We start from the raw sequence: 26,057 nt of genomic DNA on the forward strand, positions 1-26,057 counted from the left end.
ATGGTGATTCAAAGTCTGGACTGACATGTGCAGTCTCTCAGAGTCTGCAGCACATATTTCTTTATGAGTCTCCATTCAGAAGTTAGGTATAATTCTAATAGGTTTGACTCTATGTTACTTGGTATTCCCCTCTTACAGCTTATATTGAAGTATCCCATGTATTTCCTCGATTTATATCATGAAGGCAGGTTGGATTTTTCAAAGGCTTTTTTTTGGGGGGTCTAATGAGATGATCATGTGATTTTTGTCATTCACCAAGCCTATATGGTAGTTTATATGATTACATATGTTTATATCATGATTAAATTTTTGGATTTTCATATGTTAAACCATCCTGGATGAAGCCTACTTAATCATGGTAGATGATCCTTTTAATGTGTTCTTGGATTCAGCTAGCAAGTTTTTTATCGAGATTTTTGCATCAATGTTCACACAGGGAAATTTGTCTGTAATTTTCTTTCTTTGTTGAATATTTATGTGGTTTAGACATCAGGGTAATTGTGCCCTTGTTAAAAAGTATTAGGCAATGTCTCTTGTGTTTCTATTTTGTGCAATAATTTGGGAATGTTGGTTCTAACCATTCTGTGAAGACCTGGTAGAATTCTGTGCTGAATCCATGGCCCTGGGCTTTTCTTGGTTGGGAGACTTTTAATTCCTGCTTCTATTTCACGAGGGGTTATGGATCTCTTTGTATTTTTTATCTGGCTTTTGAAACTGTAACAAGCCCCAATTAAATGCTTTCTTTTATAAGAGTTGCCTTGGTCATGTGTTTCTTCACAGAAATGGAAAAGTGACCATGACAGACATGGTGCCAGGGGACTGCAGTATTTGCTGTACTAGACCTGCCCCTGAGGTTGGTTGGTGGAAAATGGAAGACTTTGAGACTACAAAAGCAGCTGGACACTCTAAGCAGGGCTTAATGGGCCAACCAAGTAGGTGCTTAGAAGACAGTGAAGAGGGCGATTTAAACTGTGGGGGCCCAGCTTCTGAGTCAAAAACTCAGAGGTGTCACAGGGTATTTGATCACACTATGACCTCCAAGATTGTGTTATTTATTGGAAAAGAAAGAGCTGTTTCTAGTTGTGGTGTGTGCACCCTTAAAACACACCTTTAATCTCTCTGGCTGGAATATAGACGTGACCTCAGTATACACCTTTAACCCCAAAGTTAGTAGAAGGGTAGAATGAAGTTAGTAGTGAAAGAATAAAGATTTTAAACTAGCCCCCACTGACCCTGCTGTGAGGACAAGTGCACCTCACAGCAAAGAATAACATAACATGTTTTGGGGTTGTAGCCTGGCTATAGCCACCACAAACCATCTGGCCTCGATAAGGCCTGACTCAACAGTCCTGAGAAAAACAAGAACTAGGGTCAGTTTGCCCCAGAAGCAGGGTGGCCTAGAGTTAAACTGAGCCCAAGTTACAAACCAATGAAATTGCTTTGTGTGACTGTTGCCAACTACCTATGTAATTTTCCCTATAAATACCTTCCCCTAATTGGGCTCGGGGTCAACTCCTCTGTCTCCTGTGTGAGATACGTGTCGTCTCCAGAGCTCAGGTTCCTCAAATACACCTCTTGTTTATTACATCAAGACCGGTTTCTCCAAGTTCTTGGGGGTTGCGTCGTCTCGAGATTTGAGTGGGGGGGTCTTCCCCACCCCGGTGGTCTTTCAATAGAAGGAAGCACCCACGTTTGAAAAATGATGTCTGATTGAATGGCAAAGTGACAGATCAGAGAAAGATTTTTCAGAATAGAATATGTCCAACTCTCATTGGAAGAGAGAGGAAAAAGACACTACTTGGAACAGTACAGAGGAGGTTCGGGGGAGAGGAAGGGTCCATTTTACCTGGAGAGAACAAGCTAGACACACATGAAGACAGGGAATGAGAAGGACCCAGAAGATCAGAACAGATTGCCAGAGTTTGAGGCCAAGCAGAGCAATTCAGGAGAGGAAACAAGGAAGCAGAGGAGGGAGGGAGGGAGGGAGGGAGGGAGAGAGAGAGAGAGAGAGAGAGAGAGAGAGAGAGAGAGAGAGAGAGAGAGGGAGAGGGAGAGAGAGGGAGAGGGAGAAGGAGAGGGAGGGGGGAGGGAGAGGGAGAGGGGAGAGGGGGAGGGAGAGGGAGAGGGAGAGATATATGCCAGATTGATTCAGTGCAGGGAGGAGTCTGATCCAGAACAGTCGAATTGAAAGGATCAGTCAGAGATCAGAAAGAAAAAAATAAAGGGTGAGCTTATTTAGCAGTAAGTCTAAGAGGCTGAAAATGTTCTAGGCCTAGATAAGATTGTAGGGACGCTAGAAGCTTCCAAGACTAGGCCTAGGTTCGCAGACTGAGGCTATAAGCCTCGGAGATGATAATTACATCAGGTGAAATAAAAGCTACTATTACACAGAGGTAAACCTCATCAACCTGGAAGATACAGAGTGGAGAATATCAGGTGCTGAAGACAAGGCAGAAGAAATGGATGCCTTGGTCAAAGAAATGCTAAATCAAAAAGAAAAAAGAAAGATCAGTCATTAAGACATCCAAGAAAGACTAAAATGTTGATGCTTCATTCCTTCTTAGAAGGGGGAACAAAATACTCACGGGGGGAAATACAGAGGCAAAGAGTGGAGCAAAGACTGAAGGAAAGGCCATCCAGAGACTGCCCCACCTGGGGATCCATCCCATCTGCCTACACCAAACCCAAACACTATTGCTGATGCCAAGAAGTGTTTGCTGACAGGAGCCAGATATGGGTGTCTCCTGAGAGACTCTGCCAGAGCCCTATTGATACAGATGAGGATGCTTGCAGCTAACCATCGAACTGAACAAGGGACCCCAATGGAGGAGTGAATGGACTGAAGGAGCTGAAGGGGTTTGCAATCCCATAGGAAGAACAACATCAACCAACCAGACCCCACAGAGCTCCCGGGGACTAAACCACCAACCAAAGAGTACGCATGCAGGCACCCATGGCTCCAGTCACATACGTAGCAGAGGATGGCCTTGTCTGGCATCAATAGGAGGAGAAGTCCTTGGTCCTGTGAAGGCTCATTTTCCCAGTGTAGAAAAATGCCAGGATGTTGGGGTGGGAGTGGGTGTGTGGGAGTGGGAGCATCTTCATAGAAGCAGGGGTAGAGGAGAAGGGACATGGGGGAGGGAAAAAGTATTACATTTGAAATGTAAATATGTATATCCAATTAAAAAAGATGCCCACGAAATCAGGGACATCATGAGAAGAGCAAAGTTATGACTAATAGGTGTCTTATTTACAGACAAAGAATCTGTGGCTTAGAGAGATTGGATTGTGTTGTTATGTGAGGCTTGGAGCTGTTGACTTCTGACATGTCCGGATCTATCAGCTCACCTGGCCTGGGGCCTAGGCATTTTCCAGACGTAGGCTCTTGGAGCTAAAATGAGGAACCAGGAAGTTTGTCATATCACACATCTCACACACCTCACACACACCTCACACACACCTCACACACAGACACCCGTTTGTTCCAGAGAATGGACTCTGCTGGTCTAGCTACAGATGACTTGAACTGTGGCATGTTGTACCTCAGGCGCATTCATAATTACCGCCCAGAGCTACATACCTATGTTTACAGTATTCAGGGGGCTTTTTTTCTCTGAGTTTGGGAGTTTTCTTTGTGAAGTCTCACATCCTGCTAGAGCCTCATGCGAAAAACAAACCCCCTTGCTCTGCACAGCTTCCAGGCTACTGTGTTAAACACACACACACACACACACACACACACACACACACACACACACACACACACACACACATACACACAGCAACCATGACTTGGGAGCATTGCAAGTTAGCTGGACCCGAGTCTAGGCTATAAAAGAACATTACAAAGTGTCATGAAATCCCTGGAAACTGGTGTATCTACAGACTTCTCAGACACTACAGACGTTTTCTCCATAGGCTCAGGGAGACCCACTCCAATTGTGTCTTTTATATCTGGACAAAGAAGAACGTTAGGCGTTTTATGTGCCACAGAATCATTTGGGCTGAGGGGGTGTTGTCTGTTTGGAAAAGCGGCCTTCTCTTGCGTAGATTCTTAAAATTGTTAGAAATTCAGGGGTAAAGAACTTCAGAGGTGAAGAGGTTAAAGCCCTATAGAGAAAGTTCAAAGACATTTTCAGAAGTAAGCAAGAAAGTTGACCCGCTAGTAACAGTTGTTCTGGGGTCAGAAGTATCGACTTCAAAACAGTTTGGTAGCAGGGAACAGCAGGCACACATTTTGTGCCAGCACTCCGAAGGGAGGTTGAGGTTGGAGGGTCTACAGTGTGAATCACGGTCACTTGGTGAGATCTCATCTCAAAACAAAATCAAAATAGTCAAGCAACCCATCCAATCCCTTTCCTGTCCTTCCAAAAACAAAAGCAAAACCCCCACAACTCAGTTTACTTTCACAAAACTCTCTTACATCAGTAGCAAAGCCAGAAAAATTGCTTTAAAATCATCTTTCAATATTTAAAAGCAATGGGGGGGGGACTGATCCATTCTCCGTTTTGCAGTTACTTTACAAATGAACATGAAAATGTTTCTGTGGTTCTAAGAATGTATGTCAATAATAGAAAACTTGGAAGTGACTCAGAATTTCATAACCTGGGGGTGGATGTTTACCAGGAAATCACGGGGACCAGTGTAGTGTGCTTAATTTTGAATTTGATTTAAGCTCACCTCATGAATGGATTTGGTAGCTACAGCTGGGTCTTTTGTTTTGTAAGACTTAATTATTTTATCTTATGTGTGCATAAATGTTTGTTCCACATGTATGAATGTGCAGCATTGTGAGTGCCTGATACCCATGGAGAGAAGATGTCAGGGCTCCTGGAACTGGAGTTATAGACAGTGGTGAGCTGCCATGAGGTGCTGGGAACCAAACTCAGGTTCTCTACAGGAGCAACAAGCACTTCTAACTGCGGAGCCATCCCTCCAGCCTTTGCTCATTCATTTTTCTCTAAGTCCCTGTCACAGTCGACATAACCAAGTTCTTAATGTTGGAGATTGCCTGTGTTCCCAGTTTTGCTTTGTAAATGGCACTGCACTTAACATCAAGGTATATACACCTGGTACATGTCTCTTGGGCTTATTTCTTGGAAGGAATATTTTCAGGATGGCTCGGGACTTTGCTTGTGAGAGTTAAAGGCTTCATGTGTTACCCACAGGATAGCAAGATTGTAAGGTATTTTGACCTGAGAGGCCATAGAACCATGAACCGTGTAGAGACTTACTGGTTCTGGTCCCAATGGAACCCCCTGGACTCATTTGGAGTGTGTGTGTGTGTGTGTGTGTGTGTGTGTGTGTGTGTGTGTGTGTGTGTTGTGTGGTGGGGCACACTGACCGTGTTCTTCTAGGGTGGGGGAGAGGTGGCAGGTTAGAGAAGGGTTATAGGGTGCCTGTGATACTCATAAACTCAAGGACCTTGGGTTGCTTTAGGCAGTGTGTGGGAGTAGGTTCCTGCCTCTCCAAACAAGAACTTATTGAAGTTGTTTTGCCATACCTGAAGTTCATTCTTTTAAATACAACCACCTCTGTCAAAACAAGGAATCCCCAGGGCCTGCCATCTGTGCTAGGGTGCCAGAAATTGGGATAGTGGTTAGGACCGAGCATTTGTAAAAGCAGCTCGCCCCCTAGTGGGAAATTTCTGATTTCTCAATGGCCCGGAGTGTGGTGGTGCTTCTTGGCGGAGAAGTCTCCTGACCACACATATCTTTCTGGGAACCAGGCGGCAGGTTCTAGCCCCAACTCTGCCTCTTAATGCGTGGCTCTGACCCCATTGCACCGTGCTCTAGGCCTCACCTTGATCTTCTGTGAAATGAAGGTCAGGAGGACATCGTAATTTGGTCCTGGAGAGTAAGTAGCAGGGCTGAGACATTGCTCCTCTCTACTCGGCCTGAGTGCCCAGAGCGCTGGAGTAGGCAGTCAGATTCAAGAGAGCATTGGGTTTTTACCCTGCCATGGCATTCAGTAAAAGCCTCAGGCCTCAAAGTGGGCCCTCGGCCTTCATGAGAGTTCCCTGTGATTCAGGGTGACTGGTGAAGAGTCCAGATTTCATCTAGAGAGGACTGGGGACTCAAAGGATTTGAGGGCAAATACTCTTTGGAAAAGAAGGTAGGGAAAGATCATATGGAAGGCAGACTTAGAGCAGAGGCCTCATCCAGACACTGAGCTCAAGGAACAGCAAAATGCAGGTTATCTCCCCTGGCAATTCTGGAAATAAATGCCAACCTCACCTTCATGTGGGTCCCCAGGGGCTGTCCCTGGGCCTGTTGCTTGCCTGCCTGCTTGTGTATCCTGGGCCCCTAAATAGACCGTCTTGTCTGGCCTCAGTGGGAGAGGATCTGCCTAGTCCCACAGCAACTTGATGTGCTGGGGTTGGGGATTGGTGGTGTTGTGTTAGTGTGTGTGTGGGGTGACACTACCCAGAGGGACCTTCCCCTTCTCAAAAGAAAAGGGGAAGGAAGAATGGGGAAGAGGTACTGTAACTTGGTCATAACTCTATCTCCCGCTTCCTGCACCTTGGAGCCCTGCTTCCAGGAGCATCACCATTGGGAAGAACACAAGGGACCATGGAAAGAGTAGCCCAGAAGCTGTGCATCTTCACAATCTGTTCCCAGGTGACTTGCTGAGCTACCTGGTGGACTATCCAGACAACTCTTTTTTTTTTTTTTTCGGAGCTGGGGACCGAACCCAGGGCCTTGCACTTGCTAGGAAAGCGCTCTACCACTGAGCTAAATCCCCAACCCTCCAGACAACTCTTGCAAGGCCTTGTTCATTTGACTTGACTGGGAGGAACTCCAGAACAGTCTTTCCCGTTCTGGGCTTGTTAGAAACAGTCCCCACCAGCTGCTTAACATGAAAGGTGTCTTTGCCAACGCCAGGGAAGAGGTGATCAAACCTTCAGAAAGGGCAAATGGAAGAGAAAGCTTTTTTGTAGAAGGATTTGAAAAGCACAGGCATATGCTTTGCGACCGAGATGCCCCTAACCCCCCATGTGTGTGTGCAGGGCTGTGTGTCTCTCTGCCCAGGAAAAGAACCTACTTCTTTGCTCATTACAAATGGTGTTGTAGCTCCCTTTCCCAAAACAGCAGCCTGACTGCTGTGTATAGTGGAGCATTGAGGAAGTGGGGGGCGGGGGTTGGAGGGAGGCTGAATGGATAGAAGGTTGAATTAGATCTCTCTCATTTTCTGTCACTATTATTTTTCTCTTTTAAAAGAATAGACCTTTTGGTTATCTGTGAACAAGTATGCTTAAAGTCAAGTGTCCTCCAAGGTCAGAAGATGCCCTGGAACTAGAGTTACAGGTAAACTGTCCAACGTAGATCCTGGGAACTGACCTTGGGTTTTCTGCAAGAGCAGTAAACAAGCTTAACCAATGAGTGATTTATATAGCCCCATAATCCACTTTCTTGGTGACTTACAAGCTCCCTTGTCATCTGAGTTCCTCTGACGAGAGCAGTAGCAGTTGTATATGTATGTGCGTGTCTGTGTGTATGAGACTGTGTGTGCATTTGCACACTTGCACGAGTATGTGTTTCAATCAGCTCTCTCAGTTCTAGAAAGGGAAGAATTTCAAGAGGTCTTTATTTAGATATAAAAAAAAGGTACAGTACATCTCATGCACCAGGGTGACTAATAGATAGTCATTATCCTTACAGCAATTACTACAAAAGGAAATCGAAACTTTCGGGAATTGTTCATCTAACTAAGAAACCTGAATCAAAAAATTGTTAGCCTAAATAGCAAACTGCTTATTATGCAACAAGCCTTATTCTATGTTTGTGAGAACTAGAGACTTATAAGTGTCGTTAGTAAAAAAAAATTAAGAGAAACTAATTATTGATTAGACAAATGTCAGTGCTATCTATAGTCCCCTGCAGAGAGGCCTTGTTGGGGGAAGGGTCCACAAAGGAGGGTGAGCTGACGGCATGTTTCTGCCTCACCTGGACTTCTTTTTGTCTATATGTCCCTTCCTCCAGCTGTGACCCAGTGGAAAGTTACTCAGCTCCCTCCAAGGGAGAGATACAGAGACGCCACTGCTCCTGAAAAAGGACAGGGGCCTTGTATTCTGCAAGGCGTGCCCGGGGCTTGGGGTTCATTCCCTGAGATGTGGCAACTAGGCAAAAGGCAAGTGGTGTGGTGGCTCTGTGGATGCAGTTACATTTGCTTTGGGGCATTGGCCAGGCTTTTGGAGGCTGCCTTTTGGGAGCCTCCAAGAGATAAGCAAACAGCAAAAGAAAAGGAAGGGTGAGTGACCAGGCGAGGCAGGTACCTCCCACAGGTAACCCGGGCAGGTCTTAGCTCTTCTGGGATCTTTCTGGTGAGTGGGTTGGAGGCTATCCTTGCTCTATGACCCTGTCACCTATGGTCTCCACTGTCCTTCCTGGGTGAATTCACAGTTGCTTCAAAATTCGACAAGCCATTTCCCTGAAGTGGACAGAATGGGTCATTGCTCAGTAAAGCAGTAAATAGGGCTGGGCCTGCCGGATCATCTCAGGACCCAAGGTCAGGAGCAGCTGACTGTCTCCTTCCTCCCTGGACAGGCCTGGGGAGGGGCTGGGGAGTAGCTGGGCATTGGGTAGATGTGAGGGAGACTCAGCAGTGCTGGGCCTCCTGAGAGCAGGCATAATGGATCAGTTACAGCCTCCCTCTGGACTGGGCTTGAAGTCCTGTTCAATAGCTCATGCCATCCAGTCTTCTGCCATCAGACAGACAGATAGCCTTACCAGGGGCTCGGAGACCCTTGCGGAAGACTAGAAGTTTAGCATAGTCAGTTTTGCTTGGCAGTTTTGAAGGGACAGGAGGTCTGGAATAGATTGGGAGTGTGTGTGTGTGTGTGTGTGTGTGTGTGTGTGTGTGTGTGTGTGTGGCGGGGGGGGGGCAGGATGGGATCCCAGAGAGAATACTAGTCTCGCTTTTCCAGTTTTTTGGAGTGGCCATCAATAAGATATGTTTCTGTTCCTGGATATTTAAGGGGCCTGAAATTTGCTACCTTGGGGATGGAAGTGTCTTTGGTACCCACAGGCAAGGGCCACTGGGTTGGAGAGTCTGTGTCACACCTTGGAAATCAGGGAAGGCAATGTCGGGTGTCTGATCCAGGTTGCAATGAGATTGGGTCCCCAGGCCCAAAGACCACAAACCCTAGATGATGAGCTCTTCCTGAGGATCTGAGCCATACAGCTCTGCCAGCATCTTGAACCTGGGTCCCCAGTCATTGAGGAAGTCATAGTCGATGTCAGAGTCGGAGGAATTGGTGCTCAGGGAGCTGAGGGACTCTGCGATGGACTCTGTGCCCTCGTAGCCGTAGATGTGCAGTGTATCGTAGGGGGGACCACCGCCATCATTGTCTGCCTCTTCTTTCTTCACCTCGATCATGGTGGCCATCTCTCTGGGCCCTCCGTGCAGGCTAGGCGCCAGTCGTGGAGGCTTCTGCACCTGTGTGTATACTGCTGGCCGGGCATCCATCGTGGACCGCAGAGGCTTGTTGGAGCCGGTGCGCACAGAATTAAGCACAGACACGTCGTAGCTTGTGGTGTCCATCTCGCCACCGCCCTCCTCGTCGTAGGTGACCAACTGCTCATGAATCTCAAGCGCACTCTTGCTATGAGCATGTGCCTGCTTCCGGAGCCGCCTCCGCAGGAAGATCAGCAAGGTGATCACTGCTAGCCAAAAAGTCCGAAGAAGAGATGTGGGTCAGACAGGTTCATTGGATCAGCCTAGACTCCCAGGGCCACTACTATGACTGGGCAAACAGATTTGGTTTGGCCCAAAATATAAGTCAGTGGCATAATATTGACCCTACTGAAGACTGGGTGGGAATGGGTGTGGGAAGGTCCCCTGATCCTTGAGCTGTGGAGAGCTCCCTCAATGAGACCCAAGCCATCAAGTTTTCTAGCCTTGAGTTAGTTACTAATTTGTTAAATACAAAGAGTGACCCTGGCCTCCCCGAGCCCCAGTTTTCCTGTCTGCAGTGTGGATACATTGAATGCCCCCGTGACACTGGTATTTTGCGATTCTGTGATGTGGGTGGCATCAATACTTTCATCATCATCATCACCATCATCATCATCATCATCACCATCATCATTATCATCATCACCACCACCACCACCACCACCACCACCACCACCACCACCACCACCACCACCACCACCATCATCCATGAAAGAGAAGTCAGTCTCTAATGTCTCTGGCACAGAGGTCCAGGAAATGAACACACACAGTGGGAAGTTCAGAGGCCTGGAGCAAAGGCTGCCTGTACCTCATGACATCCTCGCTTCTCTGTGTGCGCCTCAGGGCTGGTACAGCATAGAGAAAGTACTTTCAAGAAGGAACATCCGCTCTCAATGGGAGAAGTCAGACTCTGCTGGGTGCTAGTGTAAAATGCCTTTCCTGGCAGCTTGCTCTTCACAAAGCCTTGTCTGAGATCTGTTTCTTAGGCAATGTCAGACCTAGGTGAAGCCTAAAGTGCCCCAAAGTGACAAGGCTCAAAATGAAACAAAAGCAAAAGCAAAAGCAAAAGCAAAACAAAACAAAACAAAAAAATGCAAACCAAAGCAAAAATGGACTCTGGAGGAATTCTAAAAAAGCAAAAAAAACCCTCCAGCGACATTCCAGGCTAGAAGTCTCAAAACTTTCCATTATAAAGGAATTTCAGAAACAATTAAAGCTAGAAATGGTGGCACACACCTTTAATCCCAGCACTCTGAGGGCAAAAGCAAGTGAATTGGAGGTCCACATGCTCTACAGAGTGAGTTCCAGGCCAGTCAGGGGCTGTACAGTGAGATCTTGTCTCAAAATAGATGAGTAATACAGTAAATAATCATTTTAATGTACATCGGTGCCCCAAACAACACCCAGAATATAGTATGCACTCAAAATATATTTAGCAAATGAAGGAATGCCAAGTGTAGATTCATTTTCTTTTTTGTTTTGAAATTGAAGGTGATATTGAACCTGGTGCTTGACACATGCTAGTGACCCTGTCACTGCAATACACCAGGTTAATTTGAAATGGAGTTAGCTTGAAGAATGATTTTATGGCTCATCCTCCTTTCCCTTATTCCATATAGCACCAGGTTAGTGGGGTTACCTATTTATATCTCTGTATCCTATACATACAAGAACTGTGAACTCCAGAGTAGTGCAGGATAGGGCCAGAACCCTGCCTCTTCTCTGAAGCCCTCTTAATGTCTCCTCCCTGTCTATGAGACACTGACCTGTGATGGTGAGGATGCACAGAAAGATGGCTACCAGTGCCTGGATGCTGACACCCGCCTGTGCGGCCATCTCCTCACAGAAGGTGAACTCGCCCTGTTCGTTGCATTTGCACACAGCCACTGTTAGCGTGCCGGTTCCAGTCAGGCTGGGCATCCCATTGTCGGAGATGAGCACAGGCAGGTAGTGGAACTTGGTATGCTCCCGATTAAACTGTCCATACTTGACTGTGATGTTGGCGGTATTGTCTGCAAGCATCAAGACCACAGAGTGAGGCTCTGCCAGGAGCACCTGCCCTCTTGTCCCATGGGGGGAAGCTGCCTCTTTCTGCGTGATTTCATTGCCCTCTTTGTTTCCCGGCCTCATGTTTGAACCCTTTAAGCACAGGCTTGTCCCTTTGCAGAGGATGTACTTGGGTGGCTGCTTTGACCCAGCCTAAGGGTGGCCAAGTCAGAGTGTAAGACCCCAATTTTCTGTTTCTGTGGTCAGTGGGTACACATTACTTTCTCCAAACCCATCCCAACAGGGGCTTTTGCTCAGCTCATTGCTGTATTATTTTACACACACACACACACACACACACACACACACACACACACACACACACACACAGACACACACAGACACAGACACACACAGACACACACACACAGACACACGCACAGACACACGCACACACAGACACACAGACACACACACACACACACACACACACACACACACACTGCTGTCACTGCTATTCAGTACTCAGTGGCTATGGGCAAAGGAGAGATGGTCTACTTTTTTTTTTTTTTTTTTGTAGGTTCCTGGGAGGTTGTAACACTAATGGTCAGAGGACTTACTTAGCCACACAGCCAAAAGCAAATTGGGAGAAATGAGAGACTCCAATATATAGAACATTTGTATGCAAACGACTCTGAGACCAACAGACCTGCTTCCTGTTGCACATGGGATATGAGTTTGGGGTAGCTCCTAAATTTTCCCTAATGGATCCCAGTTCTTAGTTCGTTCAAGGTACACAAAGGGAATGGGATGATGGGTATTTTTGCAATGACATTTTCTGAGTATTGAGTTGAGTCATTAACTGTCAGCACAGCATGGCTGCCTTCCTCATTCTGTGGGCCATGATGCTCATCTTGCTTGATGCATCTGTGGCTGATTGCCTATATATGCCCCTCACTCTCAGGGACCCTCTTCCCTAGTTTTCCCCAAAGATGACAATGGGCTGTTTCAGTATGGGACCCTCATTGTGTCATCAGTAAGGGACAGGGAGATTTCCTCCCATGTTCGGATGAACAGTTGCTATAGTCATACCTGAGGGTGTACATTTTTCTTAGAGGCTGTGGAAGCCTGGCCACTTTCAGATGGAAATCAGCTTAGGGTCATCACTCTACGAAGTAGATCTTCACCAGGCCTCTGACTGGCCACTACTGACCTCACAAGACTCTCTGGTTTCTGACTGGCTGAATAGATATGCTGTAATATGATGTGATTGGTGGACCGGATCCTGTTCAGGGAACACTTTATGGTTGATACCCGTTCTAGCTGAACTGCAAACAAAGCTCATCACATTTCTGGGGTTTATGACTTCCTATTTCCAAGTTTGAGATCTTTGGAATGATCCCAGTATTAGAAGGAGCCTTTAGATAGTTTGGCTGAGCTGGCTGCCTGCATCCCTGTATCCATTCTGTGTTCCTCTTCAATGAAGCCTCTTTAGGGTAATGGTGACCCTCTGGATTATGTCCTATGGACCATGAAGCCTGGCCAGGAGGCTTCAACTACAACATAGACCAACTGTGCAATCTACGTGGTGAAAGTTGTACAGAACACTCCATAACTTAAAAGACCCTCTGGAGACCTGTCACCCCATGTTGGACTAGTACTTGATCTTAGTGCTTCAAGACTTTTAACCGACACCTCTGACCTTCTAAGAGCCGACCGCCTGCTCTGCGGCTTACCGTGGTTGTTGATGAGGGTGAAGTTGCTGTCCTCGTTCTTCAGGGCAAACTTGAACTTTGTGTTTACTGGCACCACGTCCTTGTCTGTTGCAGAGATCTGTACTACCAGCTGGAATGTGAGAGATGGGGAAGGATCAGTGTGGTTTCCGGGTTCAAGGATGGGTTTAGACAAGGCTGTGGCTGCCTGTCACCTGCGGCACTATGGTCTCCCCCAAGACACTTTGTCTTACTACCATCCTGCACTCACATATCCCTGACCTATTCTTCAGACACTCCTAGAGCCTCCATTTCCCCGCCTGAAAAATGGGAATAGCACTTTATTCAGGGTTGTTATGTAGTTACTTTATACTTAGGTAACTCTAGGTGGGCAGGAAGGTTTTCTCCCAAGTCATCTACCTGAAAACACACTACTTCTTGGTCCCCCATCTCCTCCACTCGAGGCCAACTCACCTTGCCCTGGGCAGCATTCTCACATACTTTAGGTTCGTAGGGCTGGGCAAATTCTGGGGCGTTGTCATTCTCATCCAAAACTTCAATGTAAACCTGTACAATGGATTCTTTACCTACAGGGTTACCTGCAGGGGAGACAGCTTGTCATTATACTGGGCCCAGCTGATGCTGGCCTCTGAAGATGTTTTGATGGACAGTCCTGGGGCAAAGTGTGGTGGAGGCCATTTTTTTTTTAAGGAGGAAAGGCCAAAGATGACATTAGAATGGGAGGAGGACAATGTGGGGGGTAGACCTTCATATGTAAGCAAACTTGCTGATAAGAATTCAAGAGCTAACCATCCTCAGCACATCTGAAGAGGTTGTAAAAGAGTTAGTAAGTAAATCAAGCAAACAGATACAATTGATTAAAACAATGCAATCGGACACATAATCATGCACTTTTAAAAGTAATGTTGTCCCCTCTCAGGAACCCCCATGGGACCTGGTTGCTGTGGGAAATCGAACACTAGTTTGCTGGGTGATTGTTACAACTCCCCTTACTTCTGTCAGAATTCATACCAATTGTTGCAGAACGTTATAATCTCTACCTTTGAGAGCTGCTTCTTGGCTCTTTCACTGGTGCACACATAACTTTTTTTGTGCACAAAGGAGTGTTTGCCAAATGTGTTTGACACTAAGAATCGTGCAGCATTTGTTCCATGCACAGCCTTCGAGGCTCTCTGTGTTCTCTGGACCAAACCCTCAGAAAGTCTGTGTGTAGCATGTGCCTTTGCTGAGTCTCATCACAGAGACACTTGAACAGTGTGTTTTATCACAGAGCTTCTTAAACTATGATGCATTCAGTCTAAGGTGGTACTCTTATTATTCTGTCCTTCCGACAAGGTTTTGGGTGCTCTATATGATGGTGGTCCAAGGAGCACATTTAGAAATGGAAGGTCAAACTACCCCAATCAGAGAATGTTTCCCTGGGGCCCTTAGAATACATTTAGAGATCCGGAATGAAGAGTCATGTCGGTTTTGAAAGAATGAAGGAAAAGAAAGGGCCCAGGTAGCTTGGAAAGTGGGGCCACTCACCCCTAGAATCCAATTCGTTGGCCTCCACAGTCAGGTTATACCAGGCGTGGGTTTCTCTGTCCAGTTCTTTCTCATTATAGATGTTCCCTTGTTTGGTTATTCGGAAGTATTGGCCTCTGTCACTGGTCTTGCGGATGGAGTATCTGTCAGGAGAAATGGGTTCATGGCTTTCCTTGTCCCTTGCTGTTTCCAAAGTCCTCACCATGACAGAGAATTTGACCCCTGTATCCTTCCCCATACCCCTTTCTAGTGTTCCCTACACTTACCACCCCGAGTGAGTAGCCTGTACATGTTCCCAAAGCAGGAGGATGCTTGACCTGAAGGATGTGTTATCTTATGATTGGATGGGGTACCCAAGACTCCACCCAGCTGCATTTCAAACTAAGTAACTTTAAAATCACTTACACTGCAGTTGGAGTGTGTGTGTGTGTGTGTGTGTGTGTGTGTGTGTGACAGAGAGAGAGAGACAGAGAGAGAGAGAGAGAGAGAGAGAGAGAGAGAGAGAGAGAGAGAGAGAAGGTTGTTGCTACTACTGAAAAGCCATGGCAAAAAAAGTAACACAAAATATAATATGCTTTTTTGATAGGAAGAAGGCCTATGTCTACAGATTAAGCAATATTTTGACATAACTATAAAAAATAGCAATAATTAGGCATATTCTGTTAGTCCTTTGAATGTCCCAGTGATGTGAGAAAACTGAAGGGTTCAGACTCTCACGAACGAAAAGTAGATTCCCTAAGAGGAAAGGGAAATTAGACCCACTCCAGATGTTCCCACAAAGGTGAATGCTAGAACACACTGGTGGAACTTTTGAAGAAAAGTCTATGACCTGGAGATTGTACAAGTACATCATTCACAAAGATAGGTTCTGATTATGCACAGAAGAAATTGTTTTGAAGCTTTAAAAGTTGTCCTAATCAAAAGTAGAAACCTGGTTTGGGAGGAACTGAAATGAAGTTGTTGAAGCATGCATGAGTGATGCTTTTCATTAGAAAACATTTAAGATTTTGTAGACAGAAGTAAATCTGCGGTCAAATGTCTATGAGAAAAAAAAGGAGGGTTATAGAAAGATGAGGCACAAGAGGAAACCTGTCCCATCTGAGAAATAGGACATATAAAACAAGACAAGTGAGATCAAGCCCAGTACTGAGGATGAAAACAGCAAGCAGGCCGAACACAAACTCTGTTGAGATTAAAAAGCCAGCCCAACTGAGTGCTGTTTTCAAGAGACAGCTTAAAGCCATGCAATCTAGAAAAGTCAGAAGTAAAAGTCGGAGAATTTATCAAACAGAAACAACAAGCTTAATGTCACATGGTGTGGCACTGGGGACCAAAAGCATGAGAACAAACTAGATGGTTTCACAGAGGTGCAGAATTGCAGGTCCTGCACTCAGCTGTGGAGCACTGGCTCTGTGTGCACAGACCCTGGCTTTTAGCCCTTGCACTGGACAAAGAAGTTATAGGACATAAATGAAGGTAAAATAGTGGTAGATCTTAGTTAACTGGACAGAAAAATTAAAATACAGAAGTATTGATATTTCGGTAAAAAGAAAATGGGTGAAATACAACTGTATTATGTCACAGAACATATTAGACCACCCTCAATCCCCACAGCACTAGTACAAGAAAACCAAACCAAGCAAACCCAAGTCAATAAAGTCCCCAACCAAAGAAACAGCCAAAGTTATAATTATAAATCACTTGGAATAGATGACAGTGAGATTGGGTCCCCACATGCGTGAGGTGGACCCAAACTGGAAAGGCTTGCTTTGTTCTCAACAAGAAGACCTAATACTGCCAGGCCTGGTGATGCAGGCCTGAAATTCCAGGAAGCTGAGGCAGAACCTCAAGATCTGTCTGGGCCATCGTGTGAGTTCATGGCTGGATTGGTCCACTTACTGAGACCCTGTCTGAAAATGGGGGTGGGGGGAGAAGGTAGCAGAAGCCTGGGGGTGTGGTCTGAAAGGTAGGGTGCTTGGGAGGCTCTTGACCAGTGTTTGTATTGTAAATAAAGATTTTCCAAAATCAATATATAAAATCAATTCTTGGGTTGTCAAAACGGCTCAGTGGGCAAAGGTATCTGTGGCCAAGCCTGATAACCCGAGTTCTATTCCATGGTCTCACATGGTCCAAGGAGAAAACTGACTCCCATGGGTTACTTCTGACCTCTACATTTGTACTGTGGCACATACCACCTCTTACACACAGAATAAAGACAGAAAAGAGGAATAAAATAAAAAATACCTCATTAGGATATAAATATATTTTAAAACTATATGAAAACTACTTTTATGAAGCCAAGTATGGTGGAATGTATGCTGTAATTTTGGTACTAAAGAGGAAGTGATAGGATTACAGCAGTTCAAGGCCAGTCGAGGCTACATAGACCCTATCTTTAAAAAAAAGGAGAAAAAAATATACTCGAGTGTGAGAATGGTCGTTTCGGATTAGATAAAAATGCAGAGAGAGAAGGGTTCGAGTCAGCAGAAAGCTGTTGCATTGAAGCAGAGTGTCACAGAGGAGCAGGCAGAGTGGGGAATTCAGAGGTAGGGTCAAGGATGGGTAAGAACTTAAATATATAACGCCAGTGATGAAATAATGACGTCAACAGGCCTGGCACAGCTGGCTTCATGTGTGGGATAAAATTGGATTGGATTGAATTCATTCTTACTACCAAATATTAGGAAGTCTGAGCAGATCTATGTATTCCCTTTGTCCCAGAGGGTAGAGGAGGGAAATTTAGTTAAGTCAGAGGAACAAGGACATGGGGCTGAATGTCTCATTCCACACCCTCCAAAGTCCACGTATTAGAAACTCTATCCACAGATGCATGTATTTGTGGTATTTGGAGATTAAGCTCTTGGGAGGTAATTACCATTAGGATTAGGATTGGGTCATGAGGGGTCCCCACGGTGGATTAGTGGCTTTATAAGAAGGTGAAGAAAGACCTACACTGGCAAGCTATTAGGTCTCACCATGTTACAGCAAGTAAAACCTCATTAGATGGCAATCAGGTGCTGGCACCATGCCCTTGGATTTCCAAGCCTTTAGACCCTTAAGATAAATAGAGCTCTGTGGCTCATAAATTATCCAACCCATGCTATGAAGTTGTAGTAATGGGAAACGAACTAGGAACAAGTATTGATGGACTGTGCGGAACATGATCCAAGGAAAACAGCAGCGAAAACACAAACAGTAACAACAAACGCAGCATCAGTGCATTGGTACATTTGTGTGGCCATGAAGGGAAGGAAAGGATACTCAGCCCACCTGAGAATCTGGTGGGAGCAGGAACTACCATAGATCTCTTTATAGAAGTGTATAGTTTCACCAAGTGAAAGCAACACTCTGGCTTTGTGTCTTGGGAGAAATCTCTCTAAACTAGTTTTGGTGATGGGGCTTCAGGTAAGCCATTCCTTTTGATGGCATCATTAGACAGGAACTATGTAAGTCAAGGTCCAAAGTCCTTTAAAAAACAGAGGATGGCCTGGACCAGACAAGAGAGACAAGACAGGAGCTGGTGGGAGAAGAGTGTTAGTAGAAAGAGCCAAGGTTTAGCCTCAGCATCTTTCCATGGAGTTTTGGCAAGACCATGTCCTTCTCTGAGCCCTAGTCTGAGACCATTAGGCATAAGAATGACCATGCTAGGATCACCATGGCATCATCACTTCATGCCCACACTTCTTTACCCTATGCTGCGTTGAGCCTTGTCGGGGTCTTTGGCCACCACAGTGCCAATCAGTGGTTTCTTCTTGTTTTCGGGCAGGTGGAAGTGGTAGAAGCGTCGCTGGAAGACAGGGGGCTCATCCACATCTAGGACATTGATGATGATCTTGGCTTTGTTTTTGCCCGCAGTGCTGCTCAGGTATCCGAGTCTGATAGTGGGGTCTGTGGCCTCGATGTGGAACGTGTACTGCTGGATGAGTTCATAGTCCAGGGGCTGCATGGGCAGGAAGTATAGTGACTGGTTTTAGCCCATTTCGTTTGAATGGTACCACCTCTGTACCTGAGCCTGTTCTATGAATCAAGGACATGCCCAATCCCAGTCCTTCTCTCAAGGGGGCAATACCCTAGTGGTTCTGTTCAAAGGGAGTAACTTTCCTGGTTTTGCTCAAGAGACTTCTCCTGTGTTTGTCTGCCTAGCAAATTTCTTCCTGTTCATCCTGAGGAATGAGTAGTAATTTGCTGTTGAGCAGTTAGTAAGAGACCTTCTCAGCAAGGGGCAACACCTTCTTGTCTGGCATTATTGTGCAGCCTTGAATACACCAGTTACATTTTTTGTTGTTGTTTGTATGCCTATCTTCCCTATTGTCTGAGAGCTTTGTGGACTCTGGTGGCTGTCTGTGCATTCTCAGTCCTCTACTTTAAAATTCTGGAAGCATAAGGCTCCTTCCTCTCCCTACTCTTCTAGATTCAGTAAGTCAGACTGCTTGCTGTCACAGAAGCCACTGTTCATGGCTACTTGTGCCCTTAGTTATACATTCTTTACATATGCTGATAGATTTCTACTATTGGGACACAGGGAGTTAATGTTGGGGGCACAGTGCTGGTGAGTTTTTAAATGTCAACTTGCTGTATAATCTGAAATCACCTGAGAAGGGAACCTCAACTGAGGAACTGTCTAGATCAGGTTACGTATGGGTTTGTCTGTGGGGGATTATCTTGATTGTTAATGGACCCAGTCCATTGTGGGCAGCACCATTCCCTAGGCCTGGTCCTGAACTGTATGAGAGGAGAAAACTAGCTGAGTGCATTCATTTCCTTCTGATTTTGACTGTGGATGTGATGTGACCAGTTGTCTCAAGTTTCTGCCACTGTGACTTTTCCTTAACAATGGACTCAACTTGGAATTGTAAATCAAAAACAGTCTTTCTTCTCCAAAGTTACTTTTGGTCAAGGTTATTTTATCACAACATGAGAAGTGAGACTAGAACAAGTGTTGTCTGTCAGCACTGCAGGGTTTGTGGCTGCTTAGCCCAGAGCCCGATCTTCCTGCTGCAACTCTGAGACATACTCTGGGCTCCACTTGTACCTGTTTATCAGTGATTGCCACCTATCCTTGCGCCTGAGGCTTCTAGGGAATACTACCCAGATAAACATTTCACACCCAAAGTATTGCCTCTGCTGTATCTCTGGAATAACTCAGGCTGAGACTGTGGGCTATAGTCTCCAGGAACTCCTGGCCAACTCTGAGCTGAACAAGAGCATACTCCTTCAATGGCCTGTGGCTCAGAAGTGATCCCTGAGCATGTCCTTTGGATACTGCAAAGTCCACAGCCCATGAATGGATTCAGTTCTGCAGGTCAACGTACCTTTGTGGGTTTGATGATACCCTCATTACGGTCGGGGTCTGTCTCAATGGTGAAGGTGTCCCTGTACTCGCCCTGCATGATGCTGTATTTGGTCATCCGGTTCTGAGGCTCATCTGGGTCCTCAACAGAGAGAGAGCCCAAGGGCTTGCCCACACGGATATCTTCAGGCACCGAAAATGTGTATGTGGCTGATGAGGTGAGCATAGGATACCGCAAAGAGTTAATGAGATAGATAAGACAATTGTCTCTTCATATTATCTCACACACACACACACACACACACACACACACACACACACACACACCACATGCACACATTGTCCCTTCATATTATCATACACATGCATGCACGTATGCACACACAAACAATAGAAATTTTACCAAGGGTCTTACCCAGGCTAGGCAAGCACTCTATCACTGAACTATTCCCCTAGCCTTTGGAATTTTGAGATTGAGGCTTGCTCTGTAGCCCAAGGTGGGTTTGAACTTGCAAATCTCCTGTCTCTGTCTCTTCAATGCTAGGGTCACAGGCATCTGCTGCCACCTATCTGGGTATCAAACCATATTTTGCTACAGAAAACAGGCAAGAAACTTAGGATTGTGTGATTCTGGGTCCGAAGATAAGGAGGCCTGCCTTGCCTTTTGCCCATCTGTCAAGCTAGCAGGGAGTTAGCTCATTCTGTACATTGGAACATCAATAGACAAGAGAGACAAATCTTGCCTTCAGGAAGTAATAGAGCTACTTTAGAACTAGATAATTTGGGGGTCAGCTGAGGCCTGAATTTCCACATAGCTAGTGGGTTCCATGAACATACCAACTTACTTTTCCTGCCTCTCTCACTCGGAGCACAGGAAAAGCTCTTGACACACAGTTTCTAAAGGGAAAATCAATTTGTAGGCATGTTTACAGCAGGCTTTGGTTGTACCCTATTCTCTGGGATTTTATAGCTGGGCCCTCAGTCTCAGAGGATCTGGGCGAAATTGCTTTTGTCTCACAATGGGACTTGAAGCATTGCAGTGCTATCAGCAAGGCTGTGATTTTTTTTTTAAATCTGGTCTGTGAAGGACTCAGCAGTGGACAGTTGGGTGACTTGGAGAGCAAGGCATTAGGATGCACCAGGGTCTCTATATTCTGGCTTCAGAAGTGCCCTGGGATATGGCAAGAAGTAGAGAGATTTGGGGCACTGTCTGAGAGCTCCCAAATCACTGAATCTGGATCGTCTCAGCCCCTGTCTACTTAAGGGCCTATGAGAGGGGCTTACACTGAGTAAAGATGGGGAAGTTGTCATTGATGTCTTCCAATCTGATCAGCACAGTGGCTGTGCCTGACTCTCCCCGCAGACCCTGGGCATCTTGTGCTTCCACCACGATCTTGTATTCAGCCCGTGTCTCTCTGTCCAAGTTTTTGTCCTTTGTGAAAATGAGTCCTGAAAAGAAAGTGACCCAACAGATATTGTGTTACCTGAGGAGCCTTGAGAAAATCTGAATGCCAAGATCCTTTCAGAAATACACCGGTGACTCCACTATATATCTGAGATTGAGATCCCTAGAACTATAGTCCACTGCCTCCATACCTTGCCCTGTATGGCTAAAAGTTGGCCAAATGTATGGTTCAGTATTGTTCCTAGCCAAAGAGAATGTAATGTTGAGAAAGACCATACTGCCAATTCCAGACTCAGAGTGAGATAGATTAGTGATGTCTGCCCTGGTACACATAAATATGATTGGCTATGCTGTGTCTTAGAACTGAGAGTGCTGTACTCGATTAATGATGTCTGTATTGACATATGCAGAAGTGGCTGCCCTTTTTAGTGCTACGAGTGCTGTGATAGATTAGTGACATATCTCTTGGTGCCCTTAGAAGTACCAGTTGCTCTGTGTATTTGCTCATCTTCTGGAAGACAAGTGTGTCTGGCTAGACTAACTGGCCTTCTTTCTTGCTTCCGCGGTTCGGTTCTTACAGTTTTTTAAATTTGTTAAACACCAAATTTGGCCTGAGAAGCCTTCTGTACTTGCAGACTTGAATCCTGTGATGAACTGCAACCTAGTAGCATGTAAATAAACTAAAGCCCTAACTTAGGAGTATGCTCAGCCAATCACAGCAGCTGGGCTTCAGTTAATCATAGGCTGCCACCTGTTCAAAGCTATTCAAATAAAGCAGACACCCCAGCTGGAAACGACCGAGCTGTTTCTAGACTGCAGGTTTTTTTTTTCTTCCCTGCACTATAAATATCACCCAACTATGTGGCAGCCCTGGGGTTTCTCTGAACTTGTTTGGCTTCTGGGGTGTCCCAATTTGTGAACTGTTCTTTGCAAAAATTAAACTCGATAAAATTTAATTGGTCTAAAGTTTTCTCTTAACGAGGCACAAAAAAATTATGTGGCATGGCTGTGCCTATGCAAAATCTAATTCCAACTTCACAGCTACTGCACAAGGGACCATGAGCATTCCTGTTTTCTGGACAAAGGAAGCAAGGTTCTTAGGTGTTAGATAACTTTTCCAAGGGGCTGTAGGGCTGAGAAGCAGTTCTAGGCTCAAATCAGATGTCTCTGAACATGTACAAAGACCTTCCAACCACTATGTTCTTTTGAGTCCTGGTCTATGCTTGGGTGAAAAGGCCCTGATTTTCTTTCTGGACTTGAGTACATGTTTTGGGCAGTTGTCTGCTTTCTTCTCCCCTAACCCACTCCAATATGTCTTTATATTTATTATGCACTCCTTCTCTGGATCAGTGACTGGTAACACCCATCAGATTAGAGTTCTCTCTACATTGGCCCCTGCAATATTCATGCCCCTCTCCCATCCCTCTAAATAGGCACCCTCCCAAAAGGTTTAGTCATACAGACCAGAATTGTCGATGGCGAAGTACTCATTTCCTTTCACCATTTGGTACAAGACAGTGGCGTGGCCAGCCACCGTAGGGTCATCTGCATCCGTCGCTGTCACACGGATGACAGAGGTCCCTGTGGAGAGAGAGAGTTCTGGTGTTTCTGCTCATGACTGTGGTCCTCACCCCGTTTCCTGGTGATAGTAAATGGGGTTCTGCTGTTCCTACTTGCCCAAGCTGAGGGAATGAGGGTTGCTTTGTGCCAGAGGGGCCATCACGAGGACAAAGTGCCAGCAAGGGTGAGCCCAGCCAGATCAGTCAGAAAACAGGCAAAGAGAACAGGTGATTTGTATGTTTGCAGGAGAAATGAAGGTGTTTGGGTTTGAGAGAGTAACTTAGGTGATGTCTGGGTGGATTTTCCTTTTCTGAAAGTATGAGAATGTGGGACTGGGAAGGGTATTGCAAAGCCCCGAGAGGGATGGAGATCCTATTTCTCATCCTTTGGAGTTCTAGACTTCCTCAAGGAGGTCTGGTCCCATGGTCTTGAGCGCAGATCCTGGACAGAAGACTAGAGAAACACACTCTCTGTCTGGACCTTCTGGAAGCAGGTTGAGGATAGGTTAGTACCTCCCAAGCCCATATCTAGGGTGATTACACACTCTGGGGTCAGGATCAGGGCCCAGGCTATAAAGAGAGTCAGTGCTCAGCACATTATGAGGATTAAAACCCATCTATGGTTAGGGTCAGGTTTTAGTTTGGGACTAGATCAGAGGTTAGCCTTTAAGGACACATTTCAAAATCATGTAAAGGTGCAAGACAGCATCACAATTACTTCCTTGAGCTTACTGGAGCCCAGCCTTAAGCATTGAGGTGGTTGATGTGAGAGGTGTCTTCAGGCTGGTGTTGAGGAGGGGAGGAGAGAGAGGAAAGACTAGGCACATACCTATAGCTGACATCTCGGGCACAGATGCGTTGAATACCTGGTGCGTAAACACAGGCCAGTTGTCATTTACATCATGCACCTTGACAGTGAAGCTGGAAGGTTGTTCCAGGTTTTTGTTGGTCTTCTTGTCCACAATGAGGGCAGTAAGGAAGTACTCAGAGACTTTTTCCCGGTCTAACCTCTCATAGGCAAGCACATCCCCTGTGTCAGCATCGACCCTGAAGATCTTGCCAGCTTGTTCTCCTTGGAGCACATACTTAGCATTCTGACGGTTCACATTGGACTTGATCTGGGGAAGAACAGGCAACATGAGCTGGGAATGGGCAGTGGGTGCATACATGAGTGTGCATGCTTGTGTGTGTGCACACATGTGACGATGCATGCATGTATGCTGACCATATGTGTGTGTAGTGCTGAGTAGGGATGCTCACCCTGACACTGACGCTTTAAACAAGAACTTTCAACTGGTCACCAGTGAGCTTGTCTTCACCAGGTCACTGCAAGCACGGTAGTGATGCATCTTTTTTAGCTGTGTCCAATGCCTAGAATGGCACATGGAGCCTAGTCACGCATTTGCCACCAGAGAATAATAGTGTCTTTCTCCCTTGGAAGACATGGGTTTTTACTATCTCATCTTTAAAATGGACCCAATTGGATTCCTAAGGTTGATTTGCACTAATGGATACAGCTTCCCACTTGGAAATGAATGCCAGGAAAGCTTGGCTTCTCTTGTTCCGTGCAAAAATGGGACACGTGCCGGTGATGTGCTAGAACTGGCTTCTATCAATATGGCTTTGAAGACTTGGTTAGAGTTGGGGAATATTTGTGATCAGGCTGTCAAATGTGGCCATATTAAAAATTAAATTATCTGAATGTACAATGAAATAAATCATCATCATAGATGGTTTGTTGACCCAGGATTTGGGCATTTGGAACCAGTCTAGGAGACATGCCTCTGGAGATGGTGCCTGTTGCAATTTTCCTAGAGAGCGTTGACAGGAATGAGAAGGTTCACACTGAGTGTGGGCATCGTCGCCTTACGTACTGGGCAAGTGAAGCAGCTTCGTCCACCTCTCTCTGATTTCTCACTACAGATGCTTGCACTGTAATGTCTTCCCCACCAAGACGGATTGCACCTTTAAACTGTGAGCCCAGTTAGCTCTTCCTTCCTGAACTTTTGTTAAGTATTTTCTCACAGCAACAGAAATGTGACTAATATGGCTATTCGAGAAGCAAAGATTTACACATGCTCAGAATTCAGATGGGGTAGGGCCATGCACGTCTTGTACTAACTCTGCCTTCAGGGATGTCACAGAGCAGTTCAAAGGCTGAGTGTTTACACTGTGGGAATTGGCACGCTCTACACATCTGCACTCTCCCTGCAAAACCAGATGTCAGACATTTATCAGCACAGTTAAGTATTGGTCCCAGTAAATTTGCTTTTGGAATGAGGCACAAGACACTCTCTTCTTGGTGATTTGCAGTGTCTAACCTGCAGAGCAGAACTCCTATGAATTTTGTTTAACTCAGGATGTCATGCACCTCTTAGACCTCTGAGCTTTCTTTCTTTTATACATGCTATTAGTAGCTTAAGGAAAAGCACTGTGTGCCTGGCACCTTGCACTGAACATCATTGAGGTAAATGATAGTAAATGCTAATAATAGACCCACAAGTCAAACAATAATACGAAGTTTGAGAGCTGAATATCCTATATTTTACAACTGGAGGATATTTAGTCTAAATCTTTATGAGCTCAAAATAGTACTTTTTCTAGAAGGCTAGAATGACCCAAACAGAATTCCACTTGAATAAAACAGAAATTGGATGCCTACCAGGTAGCAGGCACGCTATAGAACCCATAGATATCCAAGGCCCCGTTCTGGCTCTCAGAACTGAGGCTGACCCTTTGGATCAGATGAGGCAATACCCTTGTGTGCAGGTGTGCAGTTAGAACTAGTTAAGAAGGTGGGAGAAGAGAGAGGGTGGTCAGGAGGTCAATACGGAAGCCTCAGAGGAGAAGGAGGTAACAAAAGGGTATGGACCAATCCTGGAGTTCCAGAAGTGTCCCTAGAGTTTAACAGTTGTTAGTTCCCATGTGCCTGTTTCCCCTTCACCTCAGTAGCACACGTTACACTAGTGTGGTCCCTTGTTACAACGAAGGGACCAAACGGATGAAGTATTATTGCTTAACACAGGTAACTTCTACAGATTTTCATGTTTTTTAATCTTGTATTTATGTCCCACTCACCATCCAACCATGCCATTTAGTTA

General features: G+C 45.7%; 1 protein-coding gene across 2 annotated transcripts in view; it reads right to left on the reverse strand.

Annotated features, from left to right (window-relative positions):
- Nucleotides 1–7,559: 7,559 nt before the first annotated feature.
- Cdh5 (cadherin 5) overlaps nucleotides 7,560–26,057 on the reverse strand; it is a 39,077-nt gene continuing 20,579 nt past the window's right edge. Inside the window, exons 3-12 of one of the 2 annotated variants that reach the window (XM_087594401.1) lie at nucleotides 23,786–24,074; nucleotides 22,862–22,978; nucleotides 21,277–21,441; nucleotides 20,015–20,202; nucleotides 18,392–18,642; nucleotides 14,703–14,845; nucleotides 13,629–13,753; nucleotides 13,179–13,287; nucleotides 11,223–11,468; nucleotides 7,560–9,665 (exon numbers count right to left, since the gene is read on the reverse strand). In XM_087594401.1, coding sequence (XP_087450527.1) covers nucleotides 9,145–9,665; nucleotides 11,223–11,468; nucleotides 13,179–13,287; nucleotides 13,629–13,753; nucleotides 14,703–14,845; nucleotides 18,392–18,642; nucleotides 20,015–20,202; nucleotides 21,277–21,441; nucleotides 22,862–22,978; nucleotides 23,786–24,074 — 2,154 coding nt within the window. In that variant the 3' untranslated portion in view covers nucleotides 7,560–9,144. 2 annotated transcript variants of the gene reach the window in all.

Source organism: Rattus norvegicus, chromosome 19, assembly GCF_021556685.1.
Source record: "Rattus norvegicus strain SHRSP/BbbUtx chromosome 19, alternate assembly SHRSP_T2T, whole genome shotgun sequence".
NCBI lineage: Eukaryota > Metazoa > Chordata > Mammalia > Rodentia > Muridae > Rattus > Rattus norvegicus.